General features: G+C 51.0%; 7 protein-coding genes across 7 annotated transcripts; 5 read left to right on the forward strand and 2 right to left on the reverse strand.

The window, feature by feature from the left end:
* Positions 1–1,000: 1,000 nt before the first annotated feature.
* AAFC00_006690 (uncharacterized protein) lies at positions 1,001–2,768 on the forward strand (the record flags this gene model as incomplete). The annotated part of the gene is made up of 4 exons (XM_069346682.1): positions 1,001–1,102; positions 1,161–1,997; positions 2,361–2,570; positions 2,655–2,768. The coding sequence occupies 4 exons, from the start codon at positions 1,001–1,003 to the stop codon at positions 2,766–2,768; spliced, it is 1,263 nt and encodes a 420-aa protein (XP_069199559.1).
* Positions 2,769–3,547: 779 nt separating this feature from the next.
* Positions 3,548–4,920, forward strand: AAFC00_006691 (uncharacterized protein; the record flags this gene model as incomplete). Its single annotated transcript, XM_069346683.1, has 3 exons — positions 3,548–3,788; positions 3,905–4,339; positions 4,412–4,920. The coding sequence occupies 3 exons, from the start codon at positions 3,548–3,550 to the stop codon at positions 4,918–4,920; spliced, it is 1,185 nt and encodes a 394-aa protein (XP_069199560.1).
* A 544-nt stretch (positions 4,921–5,464) lies between these two features.
* Positions 5,465–7,517, forward strand: AAFC00_006692 (uncharacterized protein; the record flags this gene model as incomplete). The annotated part of the gene is made up of 6 exons (XM_069346684.1): positions 5,465–5,510; positions 5,575–5,741; positions 5,869–6,190; positions 6,254–6,626; positions 6,682–7,343; positions 7,414–7,517. The coding sequence occupies 6 exons, from the start codon at positions 5,465–5,467 to the stop codon at positions 7,515–7,517; spliced, it is 1,674 nt and encodes a 557-aa protein (XP_069199561.1).
* Positions 7,518–8,452: 935 nt separating this feature from the next.
* Positions 8,453–10,015, reverse strand: AAFC00_006693 (uncharacterized protein; the record flags this gene model as incomplete). The annotated part of the gene is made up of 5 exons (XM_069346685.1): positions 8,453–8,478; positions 8,549–9,547; positions 9,618–9,772; positions 9,849–9,930; positions 9,991–10,015. The coding sequence occupies 5 exons, from the start codon at positions 10,013–10,015 to the stop codon at positions 8,453–8,455; spliced, it is 1,287 nt and encodes a 428-aa protein (XP_069199562.1).
* Positions 10,016–12,082: 2,067 nt separating this feature from the next.
* On the reverse strand, positions 12,083–12,901 carry AAFC00_006694 (uncharacterized protein; the record flags this gene model as incomplete). The annotated part of the gene is made up of 2 exons (XM_069348365.1): positions 12,083–12,649; positions 12,698–12,901. 2 exons carry the CDS (start codon positions 12,899–12,901, stop codon positions 12,083–12,085), a joined length of 771 nt encoding a protein of 256 aa, XP_069199563.1.
* A 448-nt stretch (positions 12,902–13,349) lies between these two features.
* AAFC00_006695 (uncharacterized protein) lies at positions 13,350–14,144 on the forward strand (the record flags this gene model as incomplete). Its single annotated transcript, XM_069346686.1, has 2 exons — positions 13,350–13,518; positions 13,591–14,144. The coding sequence occupies 2 exons, from the start codon at positions 13,350–13,352 to the stop codon at positions 14,142–14,144; spliced, it is 723 nt and encodes a 240-aa protein (XP_069199564.1).
* A 1,066-nt stretch (positions 14,145–15,210) lies between these two features.
* AAFC00_006696 (uncharacterized protein) lies at positions 15,211–16,037 on the forward strand (the record flags this gene model as incomplete). The annotated part of the gene is made up of 2 exons (XM_069346687.1): positions 15,211–15,259; positions 15,322–16,037. 2 exons carry the CDS (start codon positions 15,211–15,213, stop codon positions 16,035–16,037), a joined length of 765 nt encoding a protein of 254 aa, XP_069199565.1.
* Between the last annotated feature and the right edge of the window lie 390 nt (positions 16,038–16,427).

The following is a 16,427-nucleotide window of genomic DNA, read 5'->3' on the forward strand; positions in this document are numbered from 1 at the left end:
TAGACCAGGGTCTTCATCTGTGCCTTTGTTCTGCATAGGGCTATCCATTGTATCGGGTTCAATGGGCGTGCAGTGAGACAACACTCGGATAAGTACAAGAAAGAGAGATGAAAAAAATCAGCAAGCAGCTCATGAGGTGATTTGTACTCTCGAGGGATCTTGAGCAATCTGTTGGTGGTAGACCACCAGATAAGAGAATGCAGAGCTCGCCAAAGGAAACAGGGAGTCTTTTTGCTTCGCGAGAAACATATTCTTTAACAGGCGTTTTACCTATCGTGTTTGTTCTGATATAGATTGAAGATCGTCAGCGGGGGCGGTAATCTCTTACTGACTACCAAGCGGGTGCAATCAAAGGGTCATTATTATCCAATGAATCTTGAAGATCAGAGCAAATCGCAGTCAAAGACTACAATAGTGAAAAGGTGCAATCACCGGATAAGAGCATGACCGAGATGTCTAAGTTGGCATTACATGAGCAAGCGCCAAGAAAGGAGGTTCAGAATTCGAGTCCCCATCCGACACAGCATAATTATTCGGTTTACTTTCGGAGTGGATGGTGGCACTTGGACCACTTCACGGCTTCAAAAATAGACGACTTCCAGATATCACAATCTGCCCGCAATCAAGTTATTGTAAATGGAAAAACTTGCACAGCAGGGTTCGGTCGACTGATGTAAGTCGATCCTCTGTCGAGCTCCTCCGCCCAGCAGTCGAGAGAGCAGCAACGCGCCACAGTGTCACTGCTCGACATAGTATAGCCATCTGGTACGGCCACATTCTTCTTGCACAGACTCGAGGCATGCAATACGTGGCTGTGTAGTAAACTACCACTGCCACACGCGTATACAATTCCGGTCTTTTGCCTGCAACAAGGAATACATATATGAGTCTCGTCAAGCCGTACCATATTACTGTGCTAAGTATCTTTATCTTAATCCTCTTTATCATTCCAGTTTCCTTTCAAGACAGCCCGACGTATATCCTTGACTCGAAAGAGAGCATGTTTCATCATCAGTTCCCTCCAGCTGGTCACCACGGTCACCATGGCGACATGAAACATCATGGTGCTGATTACAGGTCTGTGGCATATTTTGTCAATTGGGTATGGGTGCTTCAAGTTGGATTGCTTTGCATGTGCTGTTTGTTAATCTGTACTAAAGGCAATATACGGACGGAACCATCAACCACAGGATCTCCCAGCAAACAAACTGACCCATATCCTCTATGCATTTGCCAATGTCCGTCCAGAGTCGGGTGAAGTGTATCTGTCTGATACCTGGTCCGATATCGAGAAGCATTATCCGTCGGACTCGTGGAACGACGTCGGAACCAATGTTTATGGCTGCTTCAAGCAGCTTTTCCTCCTCAAAAAGCGCAACAGAGCCATGAAAGTGCTACTCAGCATCGGCGGTTGGACCTACTCGTCCAACTTTGCTGCCCCTGCGTCCACCGAGGCCGGACGACGTCAGTTTGCAGAGAGTGCAGTCTGTCTGCTCAAAGATCTCGGACTTGATGGCCTTGACGTTGATTGGGAGTATCCAAAGAACGAAGCCGAAGCAGAGCATTACGTGTTGTTACTGAAAGCTGTGCGCGAGGAGCTGAACGCCTACTCTCACTCTCTGCCACAGAGGCCGCATTTCCTCTTGACGGTTGCATCACCTTGCGGGCCTGAAAACTACAACCGTATGCGTTTACGCGAGATGGACCAGTATCTGGATTTCTGGAATATGATGGCATACGATTTTGCTGGGTCATGGGACTCCAAGGCTGGACATCAAGCAAACATTCTGCCTTCACACCACAATCCAGCCAGTACCAGCTTCAGTGCTGAGGCCGCCATGAGACATTATATCCACACCGCCGGCATTGCTCCACAAAAGTTAGTCCTCGGCATGCCGTTGTACGGTAGGATGTTTGCCAACACGGACGGGCCGGGAACTTCGTTCTCCGGGGTGGGTGGTGAGGGCAGCTGGGAGCCTGGCTGCTGGGATTACAAGGTAGGTTCAATGCTCCCCCATTCCCACATCTGTCTCGCACATGGCACTGCACCCGGACCTTTGATGATACTGAAAAGACCTGAGACCCTATCCAATCTAACAAATCGGATGACAAGTGGCCTCGGTTCTTCTGTGCCTTCGGCGCTTCGCTCGGATGATATGAAGCCCGCTGTTTTCGAACTTCTGTGGTTTCTACGTCTTGTGGCGATTCGCTACACCAAGGAGACCAAGACTCGCAGCCACTGGGTCGGTGACTCTAAAAAAGATACTTGATCTAATCTGACTGGCTGTTTTACTCAACAATCACACACGAAGACGATGATCAAACTCGAACAGCTGGCTGACCATGTCTCACTTGCACAGGTCCTTCCGCGACCCGGCGCGACGGAACACTACGACAACGAAGCACTGGCGTCGTGGTGCTACGATGCTGCAAATAGGACCATGGTCACATACGATACACCCGCCAATGCCGCAGCCAAAGTAGAGTATATCAAGAAGAGGCAGCTAGGCGGCGCCATGTGGTGGGAAAGCAGCGGAGACAAGACTGGAGATGACAGTCTTATCAATCTGGTACGTCTCATTGGCCGCACTCGCCCTGTTTCAATGGACATTTAGAGTGTATGATTCGCTAACATTTGTTATTTCCCTGTACAGACGGTCCATGGACTAGGCGGCTACGAAGGCAGACACATGGACACGACGCCCAACGTCCTCGAATATCCTCACAGCAAATACGACAATCTTCGGGCTGGTTTCCCGAACGAATAGGAGAAGAAGACGACGACGACGACGACGCCCCACGGCGCCTTTTTGTTTATTGCGAACTTCACATTACTGTGACTAGGACAATTGGCTCGAGTTCCGTCAGGGTTAATGGCCTTTGTACTGTATACCTATATTGTTCGGAAGGGGATACAATACAAATTTCGTGATCTCCCGCAACATTGTATATCCGGTTCGTAGACTCGACAGGGCAGCTCCACCGCGCCGGGAACAGGTGGGCACGGACCATTCGCGGGGGGGGGGAAATGAGAACTTACAGTATGACGTCGATTGTCACGATAGCAGATAGCCGACCTGGTGGTATAGACAGTAAGGTAATCCACCAAATATCTCGCATCCTCGAGCATACAGAAGAGGTATAAGAAGTAAGAATATACAATGAGCATCTCCGTAGCAGCAGCAAGAAGTAAGTAAAAGGGGAAGGGAATAAGCCAAACAAATCCCGACCACAGATAGAATCAGAAGCAATCCTCCGAGAGCGAGAGACTCTGGCGCAAAACAAGGCACAGTCGCCAATCCGAGCAACTTTAACCCCACCTCGCCGTCTTCTCTACCTCTGCCTTGCTCTATACCACTCCAGGTCTCCGAGTCTTCTCGCTTATACACCATTGTGCTTGTCCGTTGCATCAAAGCTCTTCTGTTCATCTGCGCCAGATTTGACGTACAATTCACACCCGTCGTCCAGATCTCCGACTAGGAAAGTAGAGAAGCAGAGAAAAGCGAACTCCATCGAAAGACCGAAAGAAGCAACAGCAAAAAACAAAATGGCGACCTTCACGCCCGTCAACGAGCCCTTCCTGAAGCACCTCGCGGTTCAAAAAACGCCCTACATCATGCTGACGGCCGAGACCGACGACTTTGACGACGTCACGCTACAAGACTGGAGAGACGAGGGGTTCGTGGTCACGTATGTGCCGCTGGGCAACGGCGGCGCCGAGTACACGAGGCGGCTGCATGCGGTCGCGGATCAGGTCGTGGGCATCAGTGAGCATTATGCTATCGTAGGTATATATCACACATTCAAGATCCCCTGTTTCTGTCTCTTTCTTGCCTTTGTTAAGGGGTGGTTGGAGTGCAAGTGAAAGGAAGATGGCGGGCTGACGAGAAGAAACAACGAACAGCATTCGGCGACGCGGCCGCAGCCTGTCTAGAAGCGCACATCAAAGCCGTGCCGCGCCTCTGCGCCTTAATCGCCTACTACCCCTCGTCGATACCGGATCCGCCTCGCACGACGTATCCCATGCAAATGTCCGTCCTGATCCATCTCGTCGGCAACGAGATTGGAGTGAATCGCACTTCGGAGGTGTTGGGCATACAGGGCAAGAGGAAGACAGTGCGAAAGAGAGTGGAACCCGGAATGGGGCTCGGAGGAGAGATGAAACTGAGTGTTCCGTCGTACAAGTACGAGGGCGTCGAGTCTGGGTTCGCGGAACATGATCTGGACGAGTACAATCCTGTGGCGACAGGGCTGGCGTGGAGCCGGAGTCTGGACGTTGTGAGACGCGCGTTTGGAATGAAGGTGGACATTGAGAGGATACGAGACGAGCATCTTGATCGTGAGCCAACACTTTGAACATCTGAGCACACGAGCAAGAGGAAAAGGCACTGAACGCTGATGACAAAACCAGACACGACGAAAGCCAATGCGCAAAAGGCAGTCGGAATGATGGACAGACACGCACAACTCTTCCACACACCGACCTTGACAGGCGCAATCGGAGCCGAGGATCTCGAGACATTCTACGCCGAATACTTCCACCCGAGCCCAGCAATGCTGAATGCGCGACTACTATCACGAACGGTGGGGGTAGACCGAGTAGTGGACGAGATGAACCTGTCATTCAAGCACAAGCAAGAAATCGACTGGCTGCTGCCCGGGATCCCACCGACGAATCGGCAGATTGAGATTACGCTGGTCAGTATCGTTTGCATCAAGGGCGGGAAACTGGTCAGTGAGCATGTATACTGGGATCAGGCGTCGGTCCTGGTGCAGGCAGGGCTGCTGGATCCGAAAAACGTGCCGCAGAAGCTCAAGAAGGAGGGCATAGAGAGGTTGCCGGTGATTGGAGCCGATGGCGCAAGGGCTGTGTTGAAGCACGATGCGAGGATCATGAATGGATTGATACCGGATTGGTGATTTGAGTGAGGATGAGTATCAAGTTATTCCTGGGCGAGTGATTGGACGAATACCTTACGCAGGGACAGTAGTCGAACGTTGTATCAACTGTGCCATGTCAAAGGGGATTCGGGACAAGGTTTCTGATCACTCGACGTAAGCCGCATGCCACTGTGATTTTGTGGTGCGCTCTACGACATCAAGCCAAGTAAAACCTGCAGATCTGAACAGACCCAGCATATATTGAAATAGCAAGAGGCCTCGGCAGCTGGGCCTCTATCTTACTCTATACCACATTTTGCAAATGTGAATGAATTGCGAAACCATAGGAGCCAAAGACGAGACGGGAGTGAGCGACTGCCACATCGGCGAACAGGGCGCACAGGCCACCAGCGAGAGCTTCACAGCGGGCGGCGCGTTTGTCTCCAAGAAAAGTTGAGGGACAAGAAGAGGAAGAACACAGGACAGATTGTTATTGCATCGACATCAACTCTGTGCTTTGAAAAGAAGAGACTGTATAATTGTAGCCTTCTGACGACTTTTCGTTCCACAAATCTCCTCCAACATGTCTTTCGGCGGACAAACGCCAACAATCGTGGTGCTGAGAGAGGGTCAGTCCTGATTACGAACAGAGAACAGAAGGAGCAAAGTCACTGACACACCTCCTCCAAACAGGCACCGATCAGTCGCAGGGTCGTGGACAAATAGTCTCAAATATCAACGCATGTCTGGCCGTGCAAGATACCGTCAAGTCGACGCTTGGCCCATACGGAGGAGACTTGCTGCTGGTAGATGAGAATGGAAAGACGACAATCACCAACGATGGCGCCACCGTCATGAAGGTTCGCAGGCATTCCCCCTATCCGCCTTTTGATGACTGGATAGTCGAGGAATGAAACAAGAGGAGGGAAGAGGGACAAGACGTCAGGAAGTCAGGAGTAAGCTTGGGCTGACTAGAACAAACCGCAGCTCCTCGACATCGTCCACCCCGCCGCACGCATCCTCACAGACATCGCACGCTCACAAGACGCCGAAGTGGGTGACGGCACCACATCTGTCGTCGTCCTCGCTGGAGAGATCCTCAAGGAGGTCAAGGAGCACGTCGAGCAGGGAGTCAGCAGTCAGACCATCATCAAGGCTCTGCGGAGAGCGAGCAGCATGGCCGTGAACAAGGTCAAGGAGATTGCCGTCAACACCCAGGACAACAACCAGAGGGAAACGCTCAAGAAGCTCGCCGCCACTTCGATGAGCAGCAAGCTCATCCACAGAAACGCCGACTTCTTCACCAACAGTATGTCAAATGGGAGAATATGAACAAGGCGGGACAACTTGGCTAACACAAAGTCAATCACAGTGGTTGTCGACGCAGTCCTCTCCCTGGACCAAGACGATCTCAACAACAGACTCATCGGAGTCAAGAAAATCACTGGCGGTTCGCTAGAGGACTCCCTCTTCGTCAACGGTGTCGCATTCAAGAAGACCTTCTCATACGCCGGATTCGAGCAACAACCCAAATTCTTCAAGGACCCCAAGATTGTCTGCCTCAACGTCGAGCTGGAGCTCAAGGCCGAAAAGGACAACGCCGAAGTCCGTGTCGAGCAGGTTTCCGAGTACCAGGCCGTCGTCGACGCCGAGTGGCAGATTATCTACAACAAGATGGAGGCTCTCTACAAGACGGGCGCCAAGGTTGTTCTGAGCAAGCTGCCCATTGGTGATCTTGCGACCCAGTGCGTTCTGCCGTTTCGTCAACGAAGCCCATGCATCTGCTGACCAGACTGTTAGATACTTCGCAGACCGTGACATCTTCTGCGCCGGCCGCGTAGCCTCAGACGACCTCGACCGTGTGTGCAAAGCCACTGGCGCCTCCATCCAGTCCACTTGCTCCGACATCCAAGAGACTCATCTGGGTACCTGCGCCACATTCGAAGAGCGCCAAATCGGTGGCGAGCGTTTCAACTTCTTCGAGGGCTGCCCGGCAGCAAAGACGTGCACACTCGTCCTCCGCGGAGGAGCCGAACAGTTCATCGCCGAAGTCGAGCGCTCTCTCCACGACGCCATCATGATCGTCAAGCGCGCAATCAAGAACCAAAACATCGTCGCCGGAGGCGGTGCCTGCGAGATGGAAATCTCCAAATACCTGCACACATACGCCGACACCAAGATCCCGCACAAGCAACAGGGCGTCATCAAGGCCTTCGCCAAAGCCCTCGAAGTCATCCCCCGCCAGCTGTGCGACAACGCCGGCTTCGACGCCACCGACATCCTGAACAGACTGCGTGTCGAGCACCGCAAGGGCAACATCTGGGCCGGCGTCGACTTCGACAACGAAGGCGTCAGAGACAACATGGCCGCCTTTGTGTGGGAACCTTCTCTCGTCAAGATCAACGCTCTCATGGCCGCCACCGAGGCCTCGTGCTTGATCTTGAGCGTTGACGAGACCATCAGTAAGTCCTTCTCTGCCATTTCTCTCATATCTACTCAAGTCCCGCAAAACTGACATTCTTCACTTTTCAGAAAACCAAGAGTCCCAAGCACCGCAAGGCCCGCAAAGAGGTCTTCCTCCGGGCGCCGCTCAGAGAGCGCTACGCGGAAGAGGCAGAGGTATGCCCAGACGATGAGCGGCGACAGCATCGCTTTAGTTCACCCGTCTGATCCCCCTCCGCCTCACCCTTCTTTTGTCCCCTATAACGTCGAGGGAAGGAGAGGAAAAGAGGTAGAGGGTCAGATCGACAATGTGTAAAGAAAAGAACTCCCTGTTTTGTAGAAGAGAAGAAAAAAAGATACGCAATTAGATCGGGATAGACGATGATCATCAATTCTTTGTAAAAGTGATGTGTGTCTGTGCGGTACTGGTTGGTCGTGTGTCTCCTTCAGATTTTTTGAGGCATGATCTCACTTCTAGCTAGAGAGCTTGTGAAATTGGTAAGAGCAGCCAGCCCACCTGATAATTCATCACTCGGAGCGTACAGTACCATCTGCGGCATTTAAGTCGTGCAAAGAAGAAAAAATACATGGCGCACGACGCTCGAAGATCAGTCCTAATCATAAGAACAAGAATGCATTGTCTGTTTGATCTCGACTCAAAATAAAGCTGGTTAGCTTATCTGATGACATCTTTTTTTCCCACAATCCCGTCCCATGTATTGGCCTAAGCTCACGAAGTGCTGCCTCGCGACTTCCTCTACTGCAGAACTCTCTGAGGAGTGCTGATCCAAAAACCAACAACAAAAACACCGGAACGCCTTGCGATAACAACAAACCCCGAACTTGGGACTGAACATGCCCATACAAGCAAGACAATCCTTGCAGAGAAAGGGCAGGTAGCCAAACATAGCGCTGTCCATCATTTCCACGCGTGTTCCTAGTGAACCGGAGGAGCAAAAACAATAATTGAAGTCATAATCAATGTGTCATGCAATTCCCTTTTCGCTGTGTTTTGTACTTTTTGGGGGTAGAGTCCGTCATATCCAGAATGGGTGAAATATCTTTCCATATCTATTGGTAGAAACGATAGGAATCAAGCAAAGCAAGAACGAAATGCATAAACGTCACGTTACATAACATACAGCAGGTTTGTGTCTGTTCGGCGAGTCAACAAAGCTGTTCGATCCAAGTATATGGTTAGTTTGGGGTGGTTGCGACTGCTTACTCAAAGGGTGACTGCAGCTGAGCTGCGGCTTCTGCGAGTATTTTCCCTCTAGCTCCTCACGGATGCTGTTGAGCAATTGCACATAGCTCTGTTGAGGGTTCTTTTTCAATGCAGTGATGAATGCCCAGGACATGGCTCCAGTTGCGCCACCGCCAATCTGGGCATCCGCAGATGTCTGATCGTCCTTGCTACCACTCCACATGATAACATCTGCAGGACTGGTCTTGGTGCGTATGTTCCTCTCGTATGCCGAATTACCGCTCGTGGCTTTCTTAAATAAGCCCATAGCTGTGCTGGCAACGCCGCCAAGGTCACCGCGTGCGTAACTCGAGACAATGCCAAGAAGTCCTTGACCAGCTTCCTTGGCCAGATTGGGTTCTTTGAGGACACCCTGCGTGGAGTAGATGTATGGTAGGTCGAGAGCAGATCCAGAGTGACAAGAGTCAAAGATGGCAGTCAGACGGACACCCGGTTGTAGCGGCTTGACCATGATGGCGTGCATCTCGTCATCGACGATGTGACCGACTTGTCGAAAATCGACAGGATATATGACTTCATCGTATCCGTCCTCTTCGTCGCCGTCCAAATCAGGCGTCTGACCGCCGTGGCCGGAATAGTGGAAGAAAAGCGAGTCATTGGGGTGGGCGTCTTTCACTAGCCAATGCATAGCTCGCAGAATATTGGCCTTGGTGGGTTGACTCATTGGATTTTGCTGATCATCCGTGAGAATGACCATGTCCTCTCGCTTGTAGCCAAAGTATTCATTCAGGTATGCCGACATGTTCTTCGCATCGTTGATACATCCTCTGAGCTGCCCCTTCTGACCGAAGTAGTTGATGCCCACAACGAGAGCCTTCCTGCGTCCGGTACAATTGGAGTATTGAAACGTGTAGTCGCTCGGGGCTCCGTGTCCGAAGGATTGGGTTTGTGAGGGAGGTGGTGGAGGTGCCCCTTGTACATAGCCGCCATTGTTGTAGATATTTTGTCCGGTCGGAATAGCTGTCACAGACAGTAAGCGACATTGTCACAGGTGCAAGGGGTGGGAGGCAGAAGCAGTGGATATACATACGCATATTAGAGTGGGGTTGAGCATGTTGTGGAGGGGGGTAATGCTGCTGAGGCGGTGGTGTCTGCTGATAGCCACCATACTGTGATTGTGGTGGTGGCTGACCATAGCCGTACTGTGGCTGCAGCGAAGGCGAATAACCGTACTGTGGTTGTTGCCTGCACATGGAAAGGTGTGACATCAGCCTCTGCGCCTTCAAAGTCAGGAATACAAAGAAAGACTCGTTTGACATACCCATACTGAGGTTGTGGAGGAGGATACTGCTGGGGATACTGCTGCTGCTGCTGTTGCGGCGGCTGAGCGCCGTAGCCTTGATCTGGGCGACTTGTCAGAGAATGTATCGGACGATATCGGCGGTTGCACTGTATTGCCTTACATTGTTGACCTGGATAATACGACATTTTCGCAAGCTTTAACTAAGTGCTGGATGAAGCAGGGGAAAAATAATCAAAATCAAAACGAAGTGGCAGAAGTCTGCCGAGAAGATGTCGAGAATAAGGAAGGTATGCGCCAGTAGTGGTCGAAACCAGGAAGGAAGTCAGAAGAACAATGGGGATGACGAAGCGAAGCAGGGGCGTGACGGCTGCGCCTGACTTGAGGTTTTGGCGACCGAGGGGACGGGTCCTCGCTGCTGCGCTGATGTGATGGCTGATGGGTGGGGTAAGCTCAAAGATAATGATTTTCCACTTCCACAATTGTCGATCCCGGACAAGTGGTATGGCGAACACTTCAGTGGGTTGAACGGAAAGTGATGAGAGACGTGTCCAAGATGCAGGACTCTCCGATGATATGTACCGCTTGTATTTTTTTTTCTTCCGTCTGATGATAATGTACCAAGACTTCAATAGGTTATTGCACCAACAGGGAGAGCGAGGCTTCGTGGCTTGCGGGTTGGTTCACTGTACGCCGTCCCACACGCCCGTGCCGTCTGTGTCCTTTGAGGTTCTTCGGTCGGTAAGCTCGTCCCCGAAAGGCAGTCCAGATCTGCTCCAGATCTACCACTTGCTGCTTCTGGACGTTGATCGACAAACGATGCTTCCTATCGCGAAAGTTGCATTGGTAGTGATAGGCGTATTTGGAAGAAAAAGCTGGTCGAGAAAGAAAAGGCATCGGTGCCTCTTAATCTATCTGATTTACAGTGCCTGCAAGCATTCTTGCGCAACCAAACATCCCTCACCGACTTCGGCTCTTAGTTTTTAGGCACTTCTCCACCAAACTACCATGGCTGAGCCATCCTTCCCCGTATTCATTTCGGAGTACGGGATGACCGAGACCACAACTAAAAGCATAGAGCTTCGAGGGGTTTACTCGGCGGAGGGTAATTGCGACCCACGAGACCCTTGACAGTATGCGTTCCTCCAGACGGACCGTTATAGCTAGTCTTTGACATCGTTTGGAAAGCGGTTGCCGAGATGTTTTAGGGCTCCGATACCATTTTTCAACCCTTAGCAATGTTCAGGAATCCTTCTCAGGGTCTCAGATAAGGTACAGTCCTACTGTATGAGAGGACTGTACTCTACTCGTCGAGCACAGATTGCCGGCTAAGGTAGCTAGCTCTCTTCCAGAGTCTATTGCCGAGCCTACACCACCTGGCGGGTTGCGCTACTGTATGCTACGGTGGTCAGGACTTCACACCCAAACAACCTTGCCATGTGTCCAATTAGCGCTGTGTCTAGCGGGTGCTCGCGAACCCTCCCTACCGGTCCAGATTCCGATTCAATGGCACTACGCTTCTCCTCCACGGCGTTATTTGTTCGCTACAAATGACCATCACCCCTCACGACTCCACCGGAGCCGGATTCGAGGGTCTGAAGCTATATGGCCTTGGTGAATCCAGGCGAACTGCTAATTAATCATAGCAGTAACCTCCAACAATTGTGACAAATCTATCTGCACCAATGCCAAAGCACACATAAGCTGGATGTCGAGAAGCGCGACTCGCGAAAAGAGGATAGCGGCTTCCAAGATCTGCTCATAGCTGCATTGCCTTACAGGGGTATGATAATTGCTAAGTCAGTTCTGGCAGTAGCACATAGAGACAGAATCCTAGATGAGTCAATTTGTCCAAGTGACTTACTACTCGCTCCTGCATATCTGGCACATGTCAGCACCGTTGACGTTATGAATCCCAACTCCGACCAATACTGCATCTTGATAGGCCACTAGCAAATACAAGCTCGCGAGAAATAAAACCTTACCTCGCATATCGCTTTAAGCGGTATGGCTAGTCCGGCAACAGCGCGGGTACTTCCATGTGCGGCTTTTAAAACAATGTGAGCGCCAAATACACTGGATCTCACGCCTTCTCGAAGGAAAGGCCTATACATAAAGCCTCTATTGACTTAGTCAAGGGGCTGACCGAGCTGAAGTACCTCGTTTGGCTGTGATCTATCATAAGCTAGATTAGGTTGATGGAGACCTCGCGCGCACCGACATTGCGACAAAAGCGGTCAACGGTCATGGGAATCTCAGGATTTCTTCCATCTTATTCGAGATACCCATGTTGCCCACTTCTGCACGTCCTCCCGGGAGATTAAAAGATCTACACTATACCAATCCTTGGCCAAGTCTTCGTTGCTCGCGATTCGATGCACAAAACTGTGGCATGGTCGGCACAACCAAGCAACCTTGTTTAGCTCCCAACTCGCATGCCAACCCCGCTTGACAGCTTTGGCGTGAGCAGCTCTGGGGATGAGGTGATGGTAAGTAAGTGGCAAGTGCTCACGTTCACATATCTCACACTCGTGCGCTCGCTCACTTGGTGCAAATTCCGGTGGGGCAGAAGTGGTACTGCCAATATATGCCGAGAAGACAGGCTCCAACAAACGTTGCAGGTCCGAGGGTTCAGATAACATACCATACGAAGCGAGTGAATCCTCCACGGAAAGCGGCAGCGTTCGCGTGGTCTCTTCGTACACCTGTGAGTCCAATGGCAGACTATACTTGTCGGCTAAAACAGCATTGTTCTGGATATGACTGTACGTAAGTTGTCGGAGTTCAGCTGGCAATGCTGTAAAGATCTCGCCGGACAGATGCTGTCTGTGTGTCAGATATTATCCGCACGATGACAGTAAATTACTCACCTCGATTGTTTCACCCAGCTCTGCGGAATCACTATTGCTATCCTTTATGGCTTCTCTCACCGCCGGCTTGATTTCATTTTTGCGCCCTTTGCCCTCTCGTCTGCGTTTGGGAGCATCTGCCGACGGTGATAACCTTGCGATGAAGAATCCAGAAACACAATCTCTGAAGGTTTCGTAATTGAGTGCCTCGCCGTCCGGTATCATCAGAACAGCGGCACGGGCGCACAAGCAACCAAGGACAATCTGCAAGGGTAACTAGATTCGAGTTTGGAACAGACGACGATGTAACAAGCGATTAATATCAAAAGCATTAGATTCAGCGTGGCAAATGTCGTTCCTCTAAACTTAGGTAGATCTGCGGAGAACGCCATGTCGATCTCCCGAGGTTCCCCAAGGTCAAGCTTTACGGATTGCATCACCTGGTAATCACGAATCACAAATCAAAAACCTCCGCAGACATCATCTGTGTTGTCATAATGTAGGTAAGTGTCAGCCTTGTGAGTAGTGGTAACCTTCGACGTCGCATTGTGTTATCGGGAAGGGGTAAAGTTACCTACGTTGATTGTTCTTCATACATGTGTCATTATTGTTAATATTCACCGATTGCAACGCACACCTCACTGAAGCTCACAGCCACGAAGTCACAGAAACAATGAGTCGTCTCGACACAGTCCTGGCTTTCGATGCTTATGGCACATTGCTTTCGACTGAGTCCATTGCAAAGAAACTAGCAGGCCACTTCGGTCAGGATAAAGCAACCACTATAGCAGCGACATGGCGCAAATATCAGCTAGAGTATACATGGCGATCCAATAGCATGAGTATGCGCAGACCTCGGAAAGAAATATGTAACCATGACATTATACTGATCCTCTTTACTTTACCTTCATCAGAACAATATGAAGACTTCAGTAAGATAACACTGCGGTCACTGCGACATGCTCTCGCCGAGTCCGCCGTGTCGCTTGACCAGAAAGCCATCGACGAACTCATGGAAGCGTACAATTCGCTGTCCATCTTTCCGGACGTCGCACCAGCCTTGACGGCCATATCGAAAGCCTCCGGCCTTCATGCTGTTGTGTTCAGCAATGGTACACACGATATGGTCTCCTCTTCTGTGAACAAGTCGCCTGATCTTTCACCGTATGCTTCTGTGTTCAAGGATATCGTGGTCGTCGAGGAGATCAAGTGCTTCAAACCTGATCCCGAGGTTTACTACCATCTTGCCCGAAAGGTGGGCAAGAACCCGGACACGGATATGGGGTCTATGTGGCTCATCTCCGGGAATCCGTTCGATGTCGTTGGTGCAAGGACAGTGGGGATGAAAGCACTCTGGGTCGATAGGGCAGGGAACGGGTGGCAAGATGAACTCGTCGCAGGGGACGTGGGCCAGCCTACAGCAATTGTGAAGAGCCTGGAGGAGGTGTTGCAAGTTGTGAATGAATGAAACCCCCTGGTTTTTTCAGATTGTAAGTACACAGATGATTGGATCTCACGAATCACGAGAAGAGAATAGCGAGCTTCGAATGAGAATTGACATGAAAATTTGAGACTTTATGAAAGCAGCATAGAAAAGCTCTCCAGGTCGTGAATCTCGCAGGCCAAGTTCTGGAAAAACCCGGAGCAGAAAACAGCATTGGCACAAGGTGTATCGAGTGCGCAAGTAGCGCGTTGATGCACATCCATGAAACATATCGATCCCATGTAGTGCGAACGGCCAGCAACCTGTGCTGTATGTCATTGAGGGCAGAAAAGCGCAAAGTGGCTATATCCCAGAGCCTCCGCGCTGAATCGTCCAATCCAAGATTGAAAATTATTTAGAGGAAATCCAGAATCACAAGAGGGAGAAAAAAGTGTGTACCGTCAAAAAATATTTACCAAACCTCCACAAAAAGTCAAGAAGGTCCGGGGGTAAGCAGACGGGGAGAGTGCGTCGGTCTCACCTTCCATTTCCCCTCCAGCATGCATTGTAGAAATCTGGCAGATGGAGTGAATAGGAAGGGTTTCGTTTTCGAAGGAGAGAAAGAGAGCGGATGAGTCGAGGGCGAAGAAAAGGTGAATTTGCCAGATGGGCACGTGCCTCCCAAGCAGGGACTTGGCATCATGCTGTGTGTGCAGCGGCCCAAACAAATGTCAATGCAGTAATTATTGGACCAAAAGCCAGGTGCAGAATCGATGCAAAATCGGTGCAAATCATGGTGGGCTTTCTGCCTTACCAGTACGGTAAGGTAGGTTTCACTGTGTGTGGTCAGCGGGGCAAAGAGTCATCAGCCAATCTGCAAGCTAGAATTAGTAGTGATTTTCACAATTCTCGTAACTGCACAGTATATTGTACAGTACAAGTCTACAAGTATAAGTGCCTTCCTTCTTCGCCTGACTACTGTACATTGACTATCGAAGCGGTGACTGTTTGATCTCTCTCTATACATTCAAGCAACAATCACAGGAGCCACCCCGCGAACACGCACCCATTAATCAATTCTCCAATCCACCGCATTTTATCACCCGCAAACATGTCTGGACGGGGAAGAGGTGGCAAGTTCAACAAGGTCAAGAGGGGAGGTAAGAACGAGATCAATCCTCATCGCTGGCACTGTTACATACTGACAACCTTCCTCGTCTAGGCGGCAAGCACTTTAGCAGAGACTTGCGACCGGTCGACGCCGAGGGTATCGAGAAGAGCATTTGGGCCTCGGATCGCGAAGATGGATCTGACGACTCGTCCGAGGAGGAGTCATCCGAGGAGGAGTCCAGCGAAGACGAGGGACCCGCAAAGCCTGCTGTACAGGAGAGCGACATGACGCGCGAGCAGAGAAGAGCAGCAGCCAAGGCACGAAAGGAAGCCGCAATGAAGAAGAAGAAGGGCACCCCTCAGGTCGGCGATATGCCTACCGATTCCGAGTCAGAGTCAGAGTCAGAATCAGAGTCTGACGCTGACGCTGACATGCCCGCCAACCCCAACCACACCCCAAAGGCTGCTAAACAGGCTGCCAAGGGCGCCGAACCAGCACCCGCTGCCGCTGCCGCCGCTCCAGCCAAGGCCGCAAAGACCAAGGATGTGTCGAAGCTGTCGAGGAGAGAGCGCGAAGCCCTTCAGGCGCAACAGGCAAAGGAGCGCTACGAGAAGCTTCACGCAGAGGGAAAGACAGACCAGGCCAGAGCAGACCTCGAGAGACTGAAATTGGTCAGACAGAAGAGAGAAGAGGCCGCCGCACGTGCTGCTGCCGAAAAGGCGGAACTCGAGGAGCACAACAAGGCCAAGGGTGAGCAGCTCGCCAGGGAGGAGAGACAGAGAGCGCTTGCCGCCGGCAAGAAGGCGCTCAAGAACAAGAAGAAGTGAGCGCAATGTTGGCATTTTCTTTTGGTCGCGCGAGCATATGGTGCGTTTGATACATGGCTTGATGAGCGACGACAACTTTGGTGGAGTTTCGGTAGCAGCGACTGTTGGTCAGATGGTCGGCTACCACGATAGAAAGGGGCCCAAGTGCACCGTTTCGAATTTCGAACAAACATCATATCTCCATCGGCCGCAGTATCTGATCGATGTCCTGTGTGTCTGAGATCGTATCCTTCGTAGTGGTGTCATACTCGTGCTTTGATTCACTATATCGTTACAAAAGGAAGCCCGGGCGGTGATGAAAGTTCAAGGGTCCAGCGAAGTTGGCCGCACATGAAACTTGTAACTCCGTCGCCTCCAACTTATCTTCTTATATTTCCACATACTGTGACT

This window comes from Neodothiora populina, assembly GCF_041146345.1.
Source record: "Neodothiora populina strain CPC 39397 chromosome Unknown canker_contig_8, whole genome shotgun sequence".
In the NCBI taxonomy this organism is placed as follows: Eukaryota; Fungi; Ascomycota; class Dothideomycetes; order Dothideales; family Dothioraceae; genus Neodothiora; species Neodothiora populina.